General features: G+C 42.9%; 1 protein-coding gene across 4 annotated transcripts in view; it reads left to right on the top strand.

Moving 5' to 3' along the window:
• CCSER1 (coiled-coil serine rich protein 1) overlaps positions 1-21,426 on the top strand; it is a 1,136,372-nt gene that overhangs the window by 194,411 nt on the left and 920,535 nt on the right. For all 4 annotated transcript variants that reach the window (XM_075929595.2, XM_075929596.2, XM_075929599.2 and 1 more), the window contains exon 4: positions 11,923-12,016. In XM_075929595.2, coding sequence (XP_075785710.2) covers positions 11,923-12,016 — 94 coding nt within the window. The remainder of the gene's footprint in view (positions 1-11,922; positions 12,017-21,426) is intronic.

The following is a 21,426-nucleotide window of genomic DNA, read 5'->3' as shown; positions in this document are numbered from 1 at the left end:
ATGTAGGAAAAATAACTGAAAGGTTTCACTCAGCCTGGGCTCACTCCAGCCAAGCAGCGAGCCCAGACACATTGGCTCAGCTGCCAGAGCTTCCTCCCAGGTGCGTGCGGGGAGCAGCTGGGCTCCCCAAGCAACCAGCCCAGCCAGAGGTGCTGCCCCGCCTGCCTAGCCCACACAGTGCCCTGCGCATCACAAGCTCCACCCGGGGCTCCACACAGTGCTGCTGGCAGCATCAGCCCAGCTCACCATGGGAAACCAACCTGCAGAGCGCTGCCAGTCTGCATCTCACCAAGCGCAGCTTGGGGGTGCCAAGCTTGATTGGCTGCTGTGTTCTTCCAGCCCAGGCTTCGGTCCTCGGCTCTTGCCAGTGCCGGGCAGCCCTGGCTGCTTCCCCGGCTGCCGTGCGTGAGCGGTGCTCCCGGGAGAGTAGTACCAGCCCAGTGTGTGGGATGGGCAGAGAGTGGAGCTGTGGCTAAGCTGCCCTCGGAGAAGCTGACTCATCCCGGGTCCTTGCTAGTCCCAGGATCTCCCCTTCTGCCTGGCGCTGAGGGCAGGCGAGGGGCAGAATGCAAGTAGAGTAGTTGAGCCTAGGCTTATTGGGTACTTGAGTACTCAACTACTCATTTACATCCTTAGTGGAGGGCACAGGCTGAACGGCTGGCCAGGGCAGATGAACAGCCAGACACCAGTGCTATACAGAGAGCTCATCAAGGGGCTGTGCTCATCAGGGAGGCCTTGAGGGAGAGTTTCATGCAAGGCCAGCTGTGAGATTCTCCCCCATGCCTCTCCTTAAGGGGCCCCTGTATTCTCTGTGTGTGCCCTTTCCCTGCCCTCCTTTCCCACCTTCCTCCCTCCCCTGCAGAGCAAATGATAAAACCTTGAAATGACAGGACTGTTTATTGGGGGAGGGGGAAGAGGGGACTGAGTAAAGAACCTGGAATGGGGGAGGGGAGAGGAAATGTGTGGGGGGTCTCAGAGACAGGGCTGGGAGTAGTGCCTGCCTCTGGTTATTTGGTCACACAGCCACATGTTCTGGGGCCTTGCAGCCCTTGTGGGGGCTAGGACGGGAAACCCTGGGAGGTGGCTGGTGGCCCACTCCGTGCACAAGGGCAAGCACTCCATCACTGAGGTGTGGGAGGAGCACATGGCCTTGTGCAGGTGTGCCCACTGGTCCCAGGTGGCCTTTCGCTGCTCCCAGTCAGCGGCCCCTCTTGGAGCTCTTTCTTGAGCCACCAGACGAGGGACTTCAGGCAGGCCATCTGCTCCTGCATCAGGTCATTGCAGGTTCTCTTCCTCCTCTGGATCTTGCGGGTAGATGGTGTGGGAGGTGGGGGATAGAAAAGTGACAAGGGCAGTCATCTAAGGAGACACCGTATATGATGCCTAGCCATAATCTGTGAATTGACACTGAAGGTCTTGGTTCAAACAATGGAAATGTGTTTTGATCAAGGCCATCTGTTGCCTAGGCAATGGCATGGACGTTCCAGGGAAGCATTGCTACATACATGTCCCGGGGACAAGCAGGCATGGGAAGGTGCCTACCAAGCCAAGAGCCTCTGGGTAGGAAACGTGGGGATGGGGCTTCTCACCTTCCTTCTGTGTCCCACACACGCCGGGTCTGGCACTGGTGGCATCCCGCAGAGAGACCGTCTAACCCTGCCCACTGGAAGAGGGGGGAAGTGTTGGGGAAGGTGTTTGTGGGCAGCAGGATCTGCTTGCTGGAGAGAGTGCTACTGGGTTCTCTCCCTCTTTCTCGTCCTGGCAGGTTCCCATGCATGGGATTAGTCTCCTCTGCATCGCCACGCTTGACAGAGTGCAGGCATGACCCTGTGCCGTATGCGGTACTGCTGTGTGGTTCTATGACCCAGACTCCTTTGTGGTGGTTTGTGGCGGGAAGGTATCCCACCTGCTGGAATAAGGCAGGACTCTCCAGGAGCCTTGTGAGAGCGTCATGGAGCTGAGTACTCTGGACTGGTGCTCTATGTGCACCCATGTGTACAGGCTGTTGCACGACCTCCCAGGCCAACTAGGCTGAGCAAGGGTTGTGCAGCTCCTCAGCCCATTGCCTGCCCCCGCCTGTAGATAGGGAAAGTTATAGAACTCAACTGAAGTGCCTTCCCTGGGCTCATCTCAGGCCTCGGGGACATCCTTGGAGGAGGAACTGGTTCCAGTGTGAGGTGCAGCTGGCAGACATAGTCTCCTGGCTGGCGACCTCCTCATCATCATCCGCAACCCCACCCTTCTGGAGACTGACGCCAGGTGTGTCCTGGCCAAACTCAACGCTGACAGGGTGTGGGAGGTGACTGGTCCCTCTCCCGGGATGGCATCCAGCTGGTTGAAGTATTGGCAGCTGTGCAGTGCCACCTCAGAGCAATTGCTGTGCTCCCTGGCCTTGTGGTACACCTGCTGGATTTCGTTCACCTTCATGCGGACCTGGTCTGGGGTCCGGTTGTGGCCTTTGTTGGCTAGGCTGGTGGAGATCCGGCTGTAGATGTTTCCATTCCTTTTCCTAATGCGAAGGTCCTGGAGTTTGGTCTCCTCCCCCCCACACCCTGATGAGGTTCAGGATCTCCGCACGAAGTCCGGTGGTCTCCTGCATCTCAGGGAATAGCAGCAGTGCTGGCAGCCATGGGAGGCTCCGAAGGAGTGTTGGGGTTGCTCGTGTCTACATGGGATGCTGCTGTGTGGCACACACAAAATGCAAAGTAACAGAACAAAAGCCTGTACCTTCTTGTTTTGAGAACAAAATTGATCAGACATGTATCACTTACCTGCATTACTGAATGTTGCTAGAAATACCAAATATACCAATAATGACAGAGTATCTATGCCCATCATTTTTTTAATTGTATCCTTTGGTATATATGGTTGTGACTACTTTCTTCCACTATTTGATCTGAGGAAGTGGGTCTGGCCCACGAAAGCTCATCATCTAATAAACCATCTTGTTAGTCTTTAAAGTGCTACATTGTCCTGCATTTTGCTTCAACTACCCCAGACTAACACGGCTACATTTCTATCACCATCATCATTAGGACACTGTTGTATATATTTAATTATGTTGTCTTAGTAGCACAGGGTTGAACATCTCTAGTCTGGCACCCTTGAGACCTGACCGGTGCTGAACCAGAAAGTCTGTCAAACCACAGGAAGTCAATATTGTCTAGCACAGTGATTCTCAAACTGCGGTCCTGTGGTCCGTGCATTCACTGGTCAGGAACAGATATGCAGTGCGATCTTGGGCATATCACTTTCCCCTCACTATGTATCTGTTTTCTTCCCACCCTTTGTCAAAAACGCTTGTAGGGTGACATAGGAGATTACTGGTACGTTCATGTCTCACCTGCCTTCTTGGTTGTGCTCTTTTATGTCCAGTTTTATACTTTTGTGAAGTGACTTGCAGGAAAAGAATGTTATCAGCAGGAGCTTTGCCTCAAATGTCTCTGACAACAACAAGGAAACAAACAAGTTAAGATGATCAGAATGTTAACAAAGAAACTCCCCATCTTGGAGTTCAGCCGTAACCCTGTGTTGCTTGGGGCTCTACAGTTCCACAGGGACTCACTCTCCCTAAGCAACCCTGACTCTGAGCTCCTGTGCAAGGGGTGGGAGGAGCTGAATGGGACTAGAAGCTCTATTTTTTAGAAGTAGTGGCTTGCCTTTGTCATGCTGTTTTTATCTGGATGATGATGCTCTTTCTTTACTATTAGAGCTTTTGTTCATTGCTTCTCCACCATAGGCTGGCTGTGGAGTATGTTGACTAGGGAGCATAGGATGGATTTTGAGTATCGAGTTGCTTGCAACATTTATGTTAAAAGATCATGCTTTCCTTTGTCACTGTGCAGTTAAGGTACTGTTGTGTTGTGCTGTGTGAATGGCACTTATGCTAAAAATCTATAAAATCTATGCTATAAGAACTCTTAGAAAGACAGCATAGGTGGGTGAGGTAATAACTTTTATTGGACCAACTTCTGGTGGTGAGAAATACCTGAATAAGAGCTCTGTGGAAGCTTGAAAGCTCGTTTTTCACCGCCAGAAGTTGGTTCAATAAAAGATAATATATCATCCACCTTGTCTCCCTAATATCTTAGGAACAATACTGCATATAAGTACTCTTGTTGAGCATGATTGTATAAGATGCCCCCAATCGATCTAGTTTTTAAATGTCCCTATTTAATGACTATATGCAGATATACTTATCTCAGTTATGTATATTTGTTCAGTAAAAGTTCACTCTTTTAGTGCTGCATTTACTTTGATATACTCCTCTCAGCCATAAACTATGATAATTTTGTGCTCCATTTTTTCCATTATGCATGACTTTGGCTTTATATAATTGTGCTAGTAAAACCATGATGCTGCAGAATGTCTCTCTGAGATGTGAGGTTAGCACATAGTATATATTCACAAGATACCACCATAAATGGAGTATGGACATTTTTAAAGTCTTAAGCAGAATTTGGCTGCAATTTCACATGTTTTATTTTATATTCTGGATGTATTATTATCATCTCAACATATCTGCTGCGGACACTAACAGATTAGCAGCTGTCCTTGGGGTACAGAATTATTGAATTTACAATTCGAACATAGTCTTGTGTGCTTGTTTATGTGATTTAAGATGTTTGTTTAATGCATTCTCGACTGCTCATTCAAGTTCATAGATTGTTGTCCTTTGTTTTTTTCCCTTTTAGCACATATAATATAACAACCAGCTTTTGTCATTAAAGACTTTTAGATGCTTTTTAAGAACTGCATAGATTGTTCTTGTAGTCTCTTAAAGTTTGTTACTGTAATATTTATAAAAAAAAACCTGTAAAAACATTTTGTGTGTGAACAGAACTGAATCTCTGGATCTTGCAGAGCTACTGGGTACTTCAATACATTTGTTTTAAGAACATCCAAACTACAGGACCTAAATGAACTTCAGTCCTCTTCTATTTAGACTCCCTTTTCCTGAGCTTTGATTGGTGCCCCTCCTGCAACACAGATAATAATAGTAATAGTGATAGACAGCCACATTCTAATGTTTTAGACATATCAAGTTCTGATACTGGAATTTCCAAAAGGTCTACGATGTGGTAAAATTTTCAAAAGTGTCTATAAGGAAAAGATGTTAAAGTGTATTTAAGTGTCTATATACCTCTAGTGCAAGGCTGGGCAAAATACGGCCCAGGGGCTGGATCCAGCCCACCAAGCCACCGGAACCAGCCCACAGACCACTCTGCTTGGATGCTCAGGCATACAACTGCCGCTGTTTCAAAGTGCAATCCCTGTGTGTGTCTGCTCTGAAGGGAGAGGGAGGCTTTGTGTGATCTCCCAGCCCAATCCTCAGTTCCTATTGGCCAGAAACAACTGGCCAATAGGAACTGACCCCACTCAATCTCTCAGCTCCTATTGGCCAGAAACAATCAGCGAATAGGAGCTGAGAGATTGGAATGGGAGAAGCGCAAGCCTCTTCCACCTCCCGGAGATGAGAGCCACATGAAGGGAACAAGCCTGCAGTTTAAAGTGATCTGGGGCAGCACCAGGCAGAGAGCCCATTCTGTCTTGGGGGGTGCTGCATGGCTGCTGGCCGGGAGATACTTAGGTAAGCGCCTCCCAGTCAAAATCTGCCTCCGGCACCCCCACCCCTCCTGCACTCCAACTCTTTCCCCTAGGTTACCATCCAAACCCTCTGCACCCCCTGCCCCAGGTCACAACTCCCTCCCAGATTCTGTATCTCCTCTACACCTCCTCCAGCCAAATTCCTCTCCTGCACCCATACTCCCTCTCAGACCCTGCACCCAATCCCCCTGCCCAGGTCACCACCCAAACCCCCTGCAGTCTGCACCCCCTTTTCCTCTTCTTCCAGGTCACAATTTCCTCCCAGACTTTGTATCCCCCTCCTAAAGCCCCACCCCCAAACCAGAATCCTCTCCTGCACCCATACTCCCTCCCTGATCCTATACCCCAATCCTCTACCCAGGTCACAACACCCTCCTTCACCCAAACTACTTCTCAGATCTCACACAGTCTCCTGCACCCCAGTCCCTTACCCTCTGCACCCTTCTGCACCCACCCTCTGTGCTAGACCCTGTAACTCTTCCACAGAAAGGTGTGGCCCTTGACCATGTTCCAAACTCTTGGATTGGCCCCCACCAAAAATTATTGCCCACCCCTACTCTAGTGGGATTTTTAGTCTCCAGGTTTTTTGAGCACCAACAACTATTTAAAAATATTAACAGTATCTAGGATCAAGTGATGTATATTTTGTGAAACAATATCTACTCTCTTTTTTTTTTCAGTTTAATTGGTGTTAGTGGGCTAATATTTTTCTAGTTTGTGACCATAAAAATCTTGGGTGGGGAGTAAGTTTATGTCCACATCAATGCCAGGTAATGTAACACAGTGGATCCATAAAACAGTTTTTTATTTTTTTCATGCTTGCCCCTGCGTAGCAGTAAAATCATGCAGCAAATTCTACATTTGTCAGCATAAAGAAAATAAATAGCAATTATGAGGCAGGCATAACCACAGCAATATGATGTAAACATTTAGCATTTATATAAAGGAATCAAGATGTTCTGTTTCAGATAATTGTAATGATTGAATGGTATTTATTTTCCTTCTACTCAATACCTATTCTTGACTAAGTAGAGGTTTCTACAACTCCACTGTTGTCATTATAACACCCTGGGATCTGTCAATGAAGAAATAGCATTAACAGTTGGGTTTTGATCTCAGCCAGTCAAGTAGGCTGGGAATTGTGGTTACTGAAGAGGACCAGTATAGGAAGAGGGAGGCAAAAGTCTTTGTACCACAGGTACAATGTTTCTGGAAAATAATGCCTAATTGGCTACGTCTACACTACAGGCTTTTTGTGCAAAAATAGCTGTCTACACTGCACGCGTGTATTTGCGCAAGTAAATTTACAGTAAAGCATCAGAAAAGAGGGCTTCTTCTGCAAGAGTTATTCCTCTCCCCACGAGGAATAAGCCCTCTTGCGCAAGAGCTCTTGCGCAAGAAGGCAGTGAGGTCTGGCAACAGGGGTTTCTTGCACAAGAAACCCCTATGGCTAAAATGGCCATCAGAGCTTTCTTGTGTAAGAGAGCGTCCACACTGCCATGGACACTCTTGCGCAAAAGAACATGGCAGTGTGGACATGCTCTTGCGCAAGACGTTTTGCGCAAGAACTCTTGCGCAAAACAGTTCTTGTGCAAGAAGCCTGCAGTGTAGACGTAGCCATTGAGTTTGAAGGACTGATTTGCATATAAGGCTCTGTTTTGTGGTAAGAATTAGAGGAGCGATGTGTGGAAAAAGAGTACTGTGAAATGATTAGAAGTGACAAAAACAATAAAATCATTTTGGCAGACCCATCAGATCTGGCCACAGCACTCTTACTGAAGGACTATCTTCAAACCACTCACCACACAAAGGGACAGCTTCTTCCAGAATGCAATAGACTTTCTCCAGAAACTCTGCAGTATTATCGTTCTCCCTCAGAACACCATCCTGGTCACTGTGAATGTCACCTCCCTATTCACCACCATCCTTCACAGGCTACCTGCCTCAAATATTCACAGGATCACAGACAGGCCTCAGATACCCACTCCAAACATATTGCGAAACTCATCTACTTCATCCTAACCCACAACAATTGTATGTGCAACAAAAAACTTTGGGAACAAGCATGAGTATTAGGATGGCATTGTGCCAGCCTCTTCATGGCCCACCTTGAAGAATTATTTCTGGGCAAAATCAATTGTAGATACACCTGAGCTACAATGATAGTATTTTTATCCTCTGGACAGATGACCTTAACTCCCTAAGGGTATGTCTACACTACCCCCCTAGTTCGAACTAGCGGGGTAATGTAGGCATACCGCACTTGCAAATGAAGCCCGGGATTTGAATTTCCCAGGCTTCATTTGCATAAGCGGGGAGCCGCCATTTTTAAATCCCCGCTTGTTCGAACCCCGTGTAGCGCGGCTACACGGAGCTCGAACTAGGTAGTTCGGACTAGGTTCCTATTCCGAACTACTGGTAGTTCGAACTACGAGGTGTACTGGTAGTTCGGAATAGGAACCTAGTCCGAACTACCTAGTTCGAGCCCCGTGTAGCCGCGCTACACGGGGTTCGAACAAGCGGGGATTTAAAAATGGCGGCTCCCCGCTTATGCAAATGAAGCCTGGGAAATTCAAATCCCGGGCTTCATTTGCAAGTGCGGTATGCCTACATTACCCCGCTAGTTCGAACTAGGGGGGTAGTGTAGACATACCCTTAGAGATCACAATTTCAGCAAACACCACCTTTCTATTAAACTTTTTTTACATCACTCCCACACTAGTATTAACTCCCTGGACACCACAGACAACTTACACAATGAAACCTTATAGATTGCTATATACGAGAAATCCATGGATCACCATACCTGTCTTCACAGATCAAGTGCCCACCCCAAACACACCTCAAAATCTATTATTTATAGCCGTGCACTCAGATGCCACAGAATATGCTCTGAGGAGAAAGCCCAATGCATGCACACCTTATCAAACTGAAAACTACCTTCACCAAATAAGGGTGATCCACCAGAGATGTAGATCACATCATAGAATAGGCCACTCAAATACCCCAAGAGACTCTAGTTCAGGACAGAGATCAAACTAAATTATATACCCTTAGTTGTCACCTACACCCTCCCCAGTAAAACTGTCTGGGACATCATCAATTATAACCTGTGTTTGATGGGGACACGCTCTGAAAGAAATCATTCCTGAACCTGCTCTTCTGGCCTTCAAACAGGCCCCCAATCTCTTCAAGCTCATCATATGAAGCAAGTTCCCAAGAGACCAGGACACACACATTCAAATCAGCTCCAGACCCTGCCAGAACAACTAATGTAAAACCTGTAGATATATTTCCACAACTACAATGATCAACTTCCCCCCAACACACACACACTCCGTGAATCCTACATGTGCCTATCACAATTTGTAGTATACCTTTTTAGTGCACTAAATGTCACAATAACAACTGTGTGAAACAAAGCAATCATTATGTTCTTGAATTTAAGATACACAGAATAATAAGACAAAAATCCCAAGTCACCTGTGGATGAACACTTGCCTCAGAATGATTGCTCTATAGTTGACCTCTGTTCTAATCTGCAGGAAAAACCCCTGTATATCTTCAAAAGACTTAAATTCATAACTGTACTAGACATTAAAAATCAGGGACTGAATAGAGACACTGGATTTATGGTTTTATTACAACAATCTATAACCCATTACCTTCCTTACTCCCAACTTTTTCCCTCTGTCCTCATTATGACTGGAGTGGTGTTAATGAGTCACTTTACCTTGAATGATTCCTTGAATTACGTGTTAACTACTTATGCTAAACAATCTGTTCTCCCTTGTTATTGGCTGTGACATACTGAGCACATTTCTGGGACCTGAAGAAGAGCTGTGTCTGAGCTCAAAAGCATATTTCTCTCACTAGAAGAGATATTAGAAGCAAAATTCAGGACAATGTAGCACTTTAAAGACTAACAAGATGGTTTATTAGATGATGAGCTTTCGTGGGCCAGACCCACTTCCTCAGATCAAATAGTGGAAGAAAATAGTCACAACCATATATACCAAAGGATACAATTAAAAAAAAATGAACACATATGAAAAGGACAAATCACATTTCAGAACAGGAGGGGGATGCGGGGGTGGGGGGGAGGAAGGAAGGTAAGTGTCTGTGAATTGATGATATTAGAGGTGGGGAGAGTGGGATGTTTGTGAGTTAATGGTATTAGAGGTGATAATTGGGGAAGCTATCTTGGTAATGGGTAAGATAGCTTGAGTGTTTGTTCATTCCTTTTTGGAGAGTGCCAAATTTTAACATGAATGACAGTTCAGAGGATTCCCTTTCAAGTGCAGATGTAAAAGGTCTTTGTAGCAGAATGCAGGTGGTTAAGTCATTGAGAGAGTGTCCTTTCTGGTTAAAATGGAAAGAAACTGTTTTTTCTTTGTGATCTTGTCTGATATCTGTTTTGTGGGCATTAATCCTTTGGCGAAGTGTCTGAGATGTTTGTCCAATGTACATAGCAGACGGACACTTTCGGCACATGATAGCATAGATTATATTTCTGGATGCTCAGGAATATGTGTTCTTGATCTTATAACTCACTTGGTTAGGTCCAATAATGGTATCAGCAGAATGAATATGTGGACAAAGCTGGCAACGGGGTTTGTTGCAAGGGAAGATACCAGGGTTGGTATTAGTGTGGTATGTCCTGTGGTTGTTGGTAAGAATCATCTTGAGGTTACGTGGTTGTCTATAGGAGAGATATTAGTCTCTGATAATTTGCCTTGAAAGTCATCAAGTGCCTTAGCTAGTCATCTCCGTGTATGTGTTTCTGTGCATTTATTTTGCTCTGTTTATATTATAGTACATTAATCTCTACTGTATAACATTTATCCTTATGAATATGACATTCTTAAGGAAGATAGGGCCTGAGCTAAAGCTTACTGAAGTCTGTAGGAGTTGATTTACTGACTTCAGTGGGGTTTGGATTGGGCCCATATTGCAAATGCGTTGGACCCAGCATTGCAGAGATTAGCACAGCTGCTATTGACTTCAATAGAGTTTTGTCTGAGCATGGACAAAAAAAAAGAACTGCAGAGTTGGGAATATTATATTTTCTTATAGATTCACTAGTGTGGCACTTCTTGTGAGAATGTATAGGTTGTCTTCATTTACAACAATGTATTAAATGTAAAAATAAAAATATGTAACTGAATGGTATAACTTTCTATTCTAATCCTTCTGAACGTAAAAATGTATAGATTTGAGTTTTTATGCAAGATCACCCCAGCCGCATGGAAAGTGCGGTGGCTGGAGCCCCATTGCTGGCTTCACACTGCAGACATGGGCTGCATCCAGTTCATGGGCTCTGCCTGGCAGGAGGGAGAAAGCAGATCTGCATGCTGCAGAGAAGCGCTTCCTGCAGGCTCTACCCTTGCTGCTCCCATGGGCCTGGAATTTCAGGCAATGGGAGCAGATGGGGGAAGTGCTTCCTTGCAGCGTGCCGAGCTGTGTGAGGCCTCCTGTATCTTCCCCAGAAGCTGTGCTAGGTGGGCACATCACCCCCTTCCACACTACGTCCCACACCCCCTTCTAATCCAGACCCCGCATCTCCACCTCCACCATGCTCCTGCACTCCCCTCCTGCCCAGACCCCACACCTCAGCCCATTCCTGCAACCGCTCTCCCTCCCAGAAACCATTCCTACCCCCAGACCGCTTCTGCACCCTTCCTCCCATTCAGACCCAGCCCACTCCTGCATCCTACCTCTCACCCAGACTCTGCACCCTCATTCCCAATCTGCTCTTGCATCCTATCTCCTGCCCAGACCCCGCGTCTCTACCTCCCACCCACTTTCTGGCAGTCCTGTCCTGCACTCTGAACCCCTCAGTTTTGGTCCCACCCCAGAGCCTGGGGTCCCCACAAAATCCATTAGGGCCAGGCCCTCAAAAGAATTAATTTAGGCCACAGGGTAAGCATTGAGCTGGAGCTCAAGGGGAGTGTCTTTATTTTTTCCGTTTCTCAGTTGCGGGGGCACATCTTTCAGGGTTTTTTCTCCTTCTCATTTGGGGCAAGTTGAGGGTTGTGGATTTTTTTAACTTCTCAGTTGTATGTGGCTGCCAACTGATTTTTCTGTTAAGACATTATCACGCTGCAGGATCCTTCATTTCTCTGTTTCACCATTACTATTACTTAAAAGTAAAGCTGTACACAGTACTGCAGAGACTATTAATTCAAAGAGCTTTCTTGATGTTAATATTTGAACCTAGCCATTAATATATCACCTATGTCTGATAGTGCCAAATACCTTGATCCAGTGTTGGTGATTGATTTTTCTAAGCACTTGTTTTTCTATCATATACAGGATGTACTAAATAACTTGGGTTCCTGTGAGCTGGATGAAGATGACCTTATGCTTGACTTGGAATTCCTAGAAGAGCAGCATCACCATCATTCTGGTAAGTTATACAACTATTGCCTATTTACAAGCTGAATATTATTTATGTAATATAACATACAAGAAAAAATTAAGTGCACTTAGAAGTAATAAAAATTAATTTTTGTGGGGGAGAGAGGATTATGTATTTAGCAGCTCAATAGTTCTAATTGCCTCTGGCAACTGGCGTGCAGGATATCATGTTCTTTATGCTTCAGTTGCTGATTCTTTGCTTAACATAATTTGAGAGGCTGTCATTACTTGGAGATCAAACCTTTTTACTATGGATCACTTCATATGGCCAATTATCACACTAAGGCAATTTTTACAGATGCAGAAGAATCCAAATTGCACAGCATCAAGGACAGATTCATTTGGTTTTCCAGATGACTAGTACCTATTGCACAGCCACCAAAAGGCCATCATGGATACAAGCAAACCCATTTTATGTGTGTTAGAATATGTCTTAGTAAGGAGCTTAACACTTTGTCACACTTTTTCAGTTAATGTTTATTAATACTGGTACAAAGAATATGAACTTCTCTCGCTTCTGGTTCTTATTATGTACAAGTTGATTTGCTCTTTTACTTGTAGTTAAATACTGTACAGTCTGAATTAATTCCAAAGTACTAGAGCTGTTGATGCCAAGCAAATAACAAACACTAATACTTGTAACTAGAGTCAACTCAGATTGTTTTCAGAGCTATGTTGTAACAGGAATAAATGAGATCTTGATATGTAATGGCACCTCACCGAATGCAGAATTGTACATTCAGTGAGCTTTGAAATTAAGTCATTTAGGCCCAGATTTGTAAAGGTATTTAGGAGATGGTGCGCTAAGCATTGCCTGACTGAGGAGCCCATGACTCATTTTCAAAAGTGATTTAGGCACTAAAGACTAAACCTTCTGAAGTGCCTAAATCCTTTTAAAATGGGACTTAGATTCCTAAATTAGTTACATTGTAATTTTGAGTTCAGCATTTTTTAAATACCTTTGACAATATGGTCCTCAAAGTTTAGTTCTACCCCGATTGAAGTTACTTAACAGTCCCATTGACTTCCAAGGACTTTGGATCAGTCCCATAATGCATTTGATAGCTAGTCTTTGCAAAAAGTAGAGCTATGCTTTTGTAGTTCTATCTGACCTAGTAACAATAACATTGATTGAAGTGTGTTCACATGGCTACTTTTCCCTGCAATGCAGTTGCATAACATTTGCATGTAAGAAACTTAATATGCTGTTTGCGTGACTGCATTTGCGGGAAAGACTAGTAAGGTTACCCAAAAAACATGCACATGAAATGGCAGTATCAACAATACATGTCTTAGTGAGTGAAGGGAGGATGAGCTGAATTGGGTAAACAAGAACAGAGTCCTATCTATATGGCAAATTAATAATGCTACAAGATTGTTGTTATATTGAAGATAATTCTCTGAATAGGTGTTAACTGAAGAGTGGCCTGTCTAATTTCCTGTAAATGTTAAAATGACAAGCCTGACCTTTAACACATCAAGAAATCAGAACAGTTATGCTTTTATTCCTTCATGGAATTCACTGGATTAAATTCCTGTACATTAAAGCAACCTAAAATGATAGTAACCAGACAATTCACTTCTTGTGGAATTATCAAGTTATTGTCAACATTAGTTGAAATTCTGAAAAGGCAAACTCTGATCCTAAAAAGAATTGCTGAAATGGTAAAAGAAAAAACCAGCTGCTAGTCTGACTTTGACTGCTGTGAGGTTTGACACTTGGAGCCACATGGGTCTGCTGAGGGAATTCCAGATTTTCTGTTGAGCGGTTCCTGAGTTCTACTCAAATTAATAGTTACAAAAGAAGAGGCATGACAAGTGTTATTATTTGCAATTTACTAAACATAAATTAGTTGATATTTAAAATAAGCCCCATGTAATTGTAATTTTTAAATGTCTTCTTAGAATCATCCAAAATGTTAGAATCCAGATGTAGAGACTGTGTTTGATTCATTAGCTGTGTAGTACCACAGTGAGAATTTGATTAATGTGCCTTATTATTTTGCAAGTGCAACTTTTTATTCAATTATATATCATCAAAAGTGTAGAGTATGCACTACAATGAGTCAGGGATGATTTGAATGAAAATATTATTTTAAAAAAAACTAAACGTTTTTGTGATCATTTCCCTGCGCTATAATGCTGTCTGTCTAATCTAAAAGTTGCTCTTGCGATGGACCTCTGTTACAAAGTGACTCACCCCTAAACAACAGAAAGGCTATAGTTAGCCACTCCTGGTCACTGCATCATTCATGGGTCAGAAATCAAGATGATAGTTCTGTTGTGAGCAGCAGGAGGCTGCCATAAAATTGCAGAGAGACTGCTCCTGTGAAGGGCTCTTGTAGGGAAGATCCCCAGACTAATGGTGTTGGAGATGAGAGGAGCTCAGACAGCAAGAGGTGACAGTTGGGAAACCTGGATGGAGTTTGGGCCTAAAAGCATGGGGGACTAGAAGGCTTGGCCTGAGTTAGAAAGGACAGGTGTGAGAGACGATACCAGACTTTATAGATAGGTGCCGTAGGACTACTCTTTTTTTTTAAATGTACAGACTAAATAAAATAAATAAATTAATGGAGATTGCCTATCTCCTAGAACTGGAAGGGACCTTGAAAGGTCATCGGGTCCAGTCCTCTGCCTTCACAGCAGCACTAAGTACCATCCCTGACAAATTTTTGCCCCAAATCCCTAAATGGCCTCCACAAGGATTCAACTCACAACCCTAGGTTTAGCAGGCTAATGCTCAAACCACTGAGCTATCCCTAACATCGCTACCCACCTAAGAGATATTTCTGATATTAAACTGGGACTGAGAAGGAGTGGTGTTACCCAGAGAGAAGCTTATGGGCAGTTGTTAAGAGGTTCTGGAGAAGGAAAACAGATTCAGTGTGCCTCAGAGACCTTTCTGGCCCCGAGGAAGTGCTCAGTAGTTGGCCCAATTCTGTTACGCCCCCACTAATGAGTACACACTTGGTATTTTTAGTATTTTTCCTCCATATGGTAGGAACCGAAGTGCAGCCATAGCATATAACTGATTTCTAATATGGGTGTCTCTTACTAAGGACAACAGAATGTTTTAAGACGAATTATTGTGTAGTGATTGATAGAATATTTTTTTACAATAAGAATAGTCAGAATGGCTTATATGTCTGATTGCCAGGTGAGAATGACCATTTTAAGAAAAAAAAAAAAAAACAAATTGCAAAGCTTCTGTGGCTCCAGTATTCCAATATGCATTTCTTAGTAACAATGTTAATGCCAAATTCGGATTCTAGGACTGAGATCCTGGAAAAGGTATTGTGCTTGCAGTTCCTTACTCCCCAGTGATTGTGTTATGATCCTACTCAGGTACTAAGGCCTTATTGTACTATTCAAGCGTAACTTAATGTTTATAGCTCAGGTAACTTCAGGGCTTGATTCTGCATGAGATATGTGGTGCAAATAAATACTTAGCTTTGAAAATCAGGCTACACAAACACATAAATAAGTGCACAAGCTTGTCTTCCATAATTCACAGTGAAACAAATCACCCAAAAGAAAAGCGGATCAAGCCCACTGTGTTGAAAGAGCTACCATCCATACATCTACTTTATGGGAAGATTATGTAAACTCATTTTCAGACAGTCAGGTAGTGCAAAAGCATATTCAGAGCAATAAAAGTACCCCCTTGATTATCATATAGCCTCCATTAAAAAAACAATTTCATAGTAATGACATTGTTCTTCTGTGTAGTAGCTCTAGTATCCTTGTTTATGAAACATAGAAGATAAAAGCCCTTTTAAAAAATAAAGTACCCCAATCATTTTTAATAGCATGCCCAGAAAAATGTGCAATACAAAGTTCTTATAAAAAAATGTAAAGCTCTGTCCTGACTCTAAATTAGTTGTATATATTGCACATGACAAGAATCATAGAATACTAAAACTGGAAGGGACCACAAAAGATTATCAAGTCTGGTCCCTGCTCTCTTGGCAGGACCAAGCACACTCTGCGTCATCCTTGATGTCTATCCAACCTGCTCTTAAATATCTCCAGTGATGGAGAGTCCACAACCTCCCTAGGAAATTTATTCCAGTGTTTAATCACCCTGACAGGAAGTTTTTCCTAATGTCCAACCATAACCTCCCTTGCTGCAGTTTAAGCCCATTGCTTCTTGTTCTATCATCAGAATCCAAGGAGAAGAATTTTTCTCCCTTCTCCTTGTTACACCTTTTTAGATACTTGAAAATTGCTATCATGTCCAGTCTCAGTCTTCTCTTTTCTAAAGTAATCAAGCCCAGTTCTTTCAGTCTTCCCTCATAGCTCATGTTTTTAGGCCTTTTTTCATTTTTGTTGCTCTTCTATGGACCTTCTTCAATTTTTCCATGTTTCTTGAAATGTGGTGCCCAGAATTGGACACAATACTCCAACTGATACCTAATCAGCACAAAGTAGAGAGGAAGAATGACTTGTCATGTCTTGCTCACAAGACTCCTGTTAATACATCCCAGAATCATGTTTGTGTTTTTTGCAACAGTGTCACACTGTTGACTCATATTTAGCTTGTGGTCCACTGTGACCCCTCGATCCCTTTCTGCAGGACTCCTTCCTAGACAGTCACTTCCCATTCTGTATGTGTGAAACTGATTGTTCCTTCCTAAATATAGGACTTTGCATTTGTTCTTATTAAATGTCATCATATTTACCTCAGACTATTTCTCCAGTTTGTCCAGATCATTTTGAATTATGACTATATCCTCCAAAGCACTTGCAACCCCTCCCAGCTTGGTATCATCTGCAAACTTTTAATCATACTCTCTATGCCGATATCTAAATAGTTGAGGAAGATATTGAACAGAACTGGTCCCAGAACAGACTCCTGTGGAATCCCAATTGTTAGGCTTTTCCAGCAGGATTGTGAACCATTAATAATTACTCTCTGAGAATGGTTATCCAGCCAGTTATGCATCCATCGTAGAGTAGCCCCATCTAGGTTGTATTTCCCTAGTTTATTGATAAGAAGGTCATGCAAGACCGTATCAAATGCTAAAGTCTAGGTATACCACATCCACCTCTTCTCCCTTATCCACAAGGCTTGATATCCTATCAAAGAAAGCTATCAAATTGGTTTGACATGATTTGTTCTTTACAGATCCATGCTGGCTGTTACCTCTCACCTTATTTTCTTCCAGGTGTTTGCAGATGGATTCCTTAATTACTTGCTCCTTTATCTTCCCTGGCACAGAATTTACACTGACTGGTCTGTACTTTCTTGGGTTGTTCTTATTTCCCTTTCTATAGATGGGCACTATATCTGCCTTTTTCCAGTCTTCTGGAATCTCTGCCTACTTCCTTGATTTTTCAAAGATGATAGCTAATAGTTTAGATACGTCCTCTGTCAGCTCCTTGAGTATTCTAGGATGCATTTCCTCAAGCCCTGGTGACTTGAAGACATGTAACTTTTCTAAGTCATTTTTATTTTTTTTTTTATTTTAACTTCTAAATCTACCCCATTTGCACTAGCATTCACTAGGTTAGGCATCCAGTCACCATCAATTTTCTTGACAAAACTGAAACAAAGAAGTTGTTAAGCACCTCTGCCATTTACAAGTTCCCTGTAATTGTTTTTGACTCTTCACTAAGATGGGCCTACTCTGTTCTTGGTCGTCTTCTTGCTTCTCATATATTTTCTTGTTACCGTTTATGTCTCTAGCTAGATTGAACTCAGTTTGTGCCTTCACCTTTCTAATCTTGCCCCTACTTACTTGTGTTATTTGCTTATATTAATCCTTTGTAATTTGGTCTAGTTTCCACTCTTTATATGACTCCTTTTTGATTTTTAGATCTTGTAAGATCTCATGGTTAATCCAGTATGGTCTCTTTCCATACTTTCTGTCTTTCCTACATAGTGGAATCATGATCACTTCTAAAGTCAGCTGCTTATGAAAATTTGAAGTGACCTAATAATTGTATAGAATTTCAAAATTACAGAGACAACATAATTAATGTTGATTAATTATGCAATGAAAATCCCGCTTAAAAGACAAAAAAGGGGGAGAAGCTTTGTAATTTTAAATAAGCGTATGGAATGGACTCATTTAAAAAGATCAGAGAGTAGTTTCAGAAATATTTAAATCTGGAAGCAATTCATGGTCTATTATAGAGGTCTGAAAACTGTTGCGTAGTATAAAATGGAATCTTTTGAAAATGAATACCAAAATGTTCAGACTTTGGTACTTAAGTGTAAATGAATTTGGGTAGCTAAATTTATGTTGAAGCAGCAGGTACTCAGCATCTCTGAGTCACACTCCTTTTTTTGGTACCTAAATATTGGAGATAAGCATCTGCCTTTAAGCAACCCAGTTTGATCATTTTGGTTAGATCTTCAGTTGGGGAAAATTGGTGTAGTTGGATTAAATGAGCAAAACAGTGGTGTTTTATACTAGCTGAGAATCTGTCCCTTTTACTTGATATTCTAAAACAGGGCTACTCAACTTTGGAAGTCCCGGGGGCCACAGTGATACTCATAGCAGATGCCAAGGGCTGCATGCAACTTAATTGGGGTTGCATGTACATGCAAATATATATGCAAATAGATTCTTTCACACTGATGGACATGAATACAAAGTATAAGGCAAGACTACACAACACACAGGTCCCATTTAAATCAGTTCTGCTTATATTAATAAAATGCAATATTTACTCGATTTCCACCCATATGACAGCACTTTTAATGAGCAATGACAGTCCAGGAATTTTGACTGTTAAAATGCATATCAACAGAAGACCATTATATTGACTACTTTTTTGTTTTGGCTCCCACCCGCATGTTGCGTGTTGAGCCCCGTGTAAACCCAAACCGCACCGTAGGCCACAAACGGGGTGCGTGTTGAGTAAAAACTTTTGAAGAATTGAATAACCTCTAGTTAACTCACTAAAATAACTTTTATATGCAGAGATGGTGCATCTATGATATTTTATGCCGCTTTGTTTATGTTCAAAACACTTGCCTGCTACAGCTAGGATTATCTGGCTAATCGTGTAGTCAATACAATTTGTATCGACTACATGTTTAGTTCATAAGGATCTGTCTGAAGATCTAGAGCAGCAGATGCTCCAGGAACTTGCTAAAGCCAGGACTGAGCAGTTGCTGCTTCTGCCAGCTCCAGGAGCCACCCATGCTGCAGCTCTACATTTTAAATGTAGTAAGAGCTATCAGGCTCTCTTACTACATTTAAAATGCAGAGACACAGCATCGCAGCCCAGCACAGGCTGGGACTACTCGGTCGCAGTTCTCACTGAGTCCAGCAGCCCTTGTTCATGGTGGCCAGCCCTGTCCACCGTGAACAGAAGCTGCTCTAAGAGCAGCCCCTGTTCGCGGCGGCCAGGGCTGGCCACAGCCAGGGACTGCTGCTGGAGAAGCTCCTGTGCGCGGCCAACTCAGGCCACCACAAACAGGGGCTGCTTGGTGGCAGCAGCTCCTGTCTGTGGGTTGGGGGCAGCTCCCTGCTGGGACCTCTATGGAAAGGGACTGCTGCTGGAGCAGACTTTGCCCATGGCAAGCCTCGTCCCACAGGCAGAGGCAGCTTCACAGCAGCCACTCCTGTTTCCCGCCCGCTCCTGCTGCCTCTGATAGAGGCAGCAGGAGGTGGAGAGCAGGTAGCATCATGGAAACAGTGGAGGGGTGGAGCCGGGCTTCTGTTGATCTGGATAGATGCTCCCGTGTTGACAAGATGAAACCCGAGGTCCTCCTGCAAGATACCTTTGATTTATAATAGCTCCCCTCTCATGCAAATCTATCATATTATGCATTTGCAAAATATGTGAGAGTCATCATATGCATATGCAGTTAGTCATCTGTGGCGCCTTCTTCTGGGTGTTGTCTTAATGCTGCCACATTCACCTTCAAAGAGGGCACTTCCAAAAGCAGGCACTTGCTGCAGACTCCCAAGGTGCCATATGTCCAATCTTCTTTCAGTGAGCCCACTTAGCAGGTCTCATTGTTCTCGATCTGGCTTCCATCCCCTCTCCAACTAGTGCAACTGCCCTGAGATGCTTGTCTTTCTTGCCTTATCCATTCACACCTCATTCATTCAACAGGGACATTCTCTTTACAGTACTCATTTTTAGGGTCTATTCTACCAAGACTTAACACAAAGTTTCTATGTTCTATAAGAAAAGGTACAAAGTTTCTATATAAAATGGACTTAACTATATAAAAGGACTTGATACAAAGTTAAAAACTTAATACAGAGATTATATGAAGCTGATCCACACTGATATGAACATGATTAATACAGAGATTTATGATAAATACAGAGGTGTAACTGGATGTAAATGCACCCCTAGAGACTAATAGATTTAATAGGTCATAAGCTTTCATGGGTAAAATTCACTTTATCAGATGAGTTGGAGTGGAAATTACAGAGGCAGGGTATACATCAGACTAACAAAAGAAGTGACTTGTCAAGTGTAGGAATGGTGTTAATGAGGTTAATCAAGTCAGAGTGGTTGTATCTCATTCACAGCACTTGATGTGGGAGATGTGAATACCAATAGAGGGGAAATTGCCTTTGTAGTGTTTTAACAAGTTAAGATCCCTAATCAGTTCTAAATAGATTATATTGAATTTGCAAATGAACGCCAGTTCACCTGTCCTCCTTTTGTAATCAGGCTTTTGCAGAAGGATGGCTACCTTTAAATCTGTTATTGAATGTCCACGGAGGCTAAAATGTTCCCCCACAGGTTTATGCGTGTTATCTTTCCTGATGTTTGATTTGTGTTCATTTATCCTTTGGTGCACAGACTGTCAGGTTTGGCCAATATACATGGCAGAGGAGTATTGCTAGCACTCGATGGCATATATCATGTTAGTGGATGTGCTCCTCGTGGTGTGGGGTTGTTGAAAGATTATGGGGTTCTTGAAAGAATACGTTGCTGAGTAAGTGTTTCTGTGGGGCAGTGTGAGAAATACTTACCCAAGAACATATCCCTGCAACAAACCCCATTGCCAACTCTGTCCACATATTTATGCTATTTTTTCATTAAAGTTTAATGGATATTTAATACTGCAAATAATGAAAAGAGAAAGCATAATGTCAGTGAAATAATTAGGCCCCATGGGTTATCCTACTACATGCCCATTTTAGATATACATAGTTTTTATTGTGTACACATTAGTAGGATCAGAAATGTAGTGTTTTGGACTGTAACATTGTATCATAGTTACAGACGTTTATTTCACTTGAATAGCCAGATCTTTAAAAAATAATGGAATATTATAAGAGTTTTATAAATTCTTGTGGGCAGGATAGAATATAGGTTCTGCTTTTCATGTGGATAAAAGGCTTAATTATTTTTGAAGGGCAAATTAAAGCTGTCATAGTAGACTCTGATCTCTAACTTCTTTTAATAAGATATTCA

The sequence above is a fragment of the Pelodiscus sinensis genome, chromosome 4, assembly GCF_052426305.1.
Source record: "Pelodiscus sinensis isolate ZL-2025 chromosome 4, ASM5242630v1, whole genome shotgun sequence".
Classification (NCBI taxonomy): domain Eukaryota; kingdom Metazoa; phylum Chordata; order Testudines; family Trionychidae; genus Pelodiscus; species Pelodiscus sinensis.
Note: the sequence above shows the minus strand (reverse complement) of the source record. Positions and strands in the feature narration are given on the sequence as shown.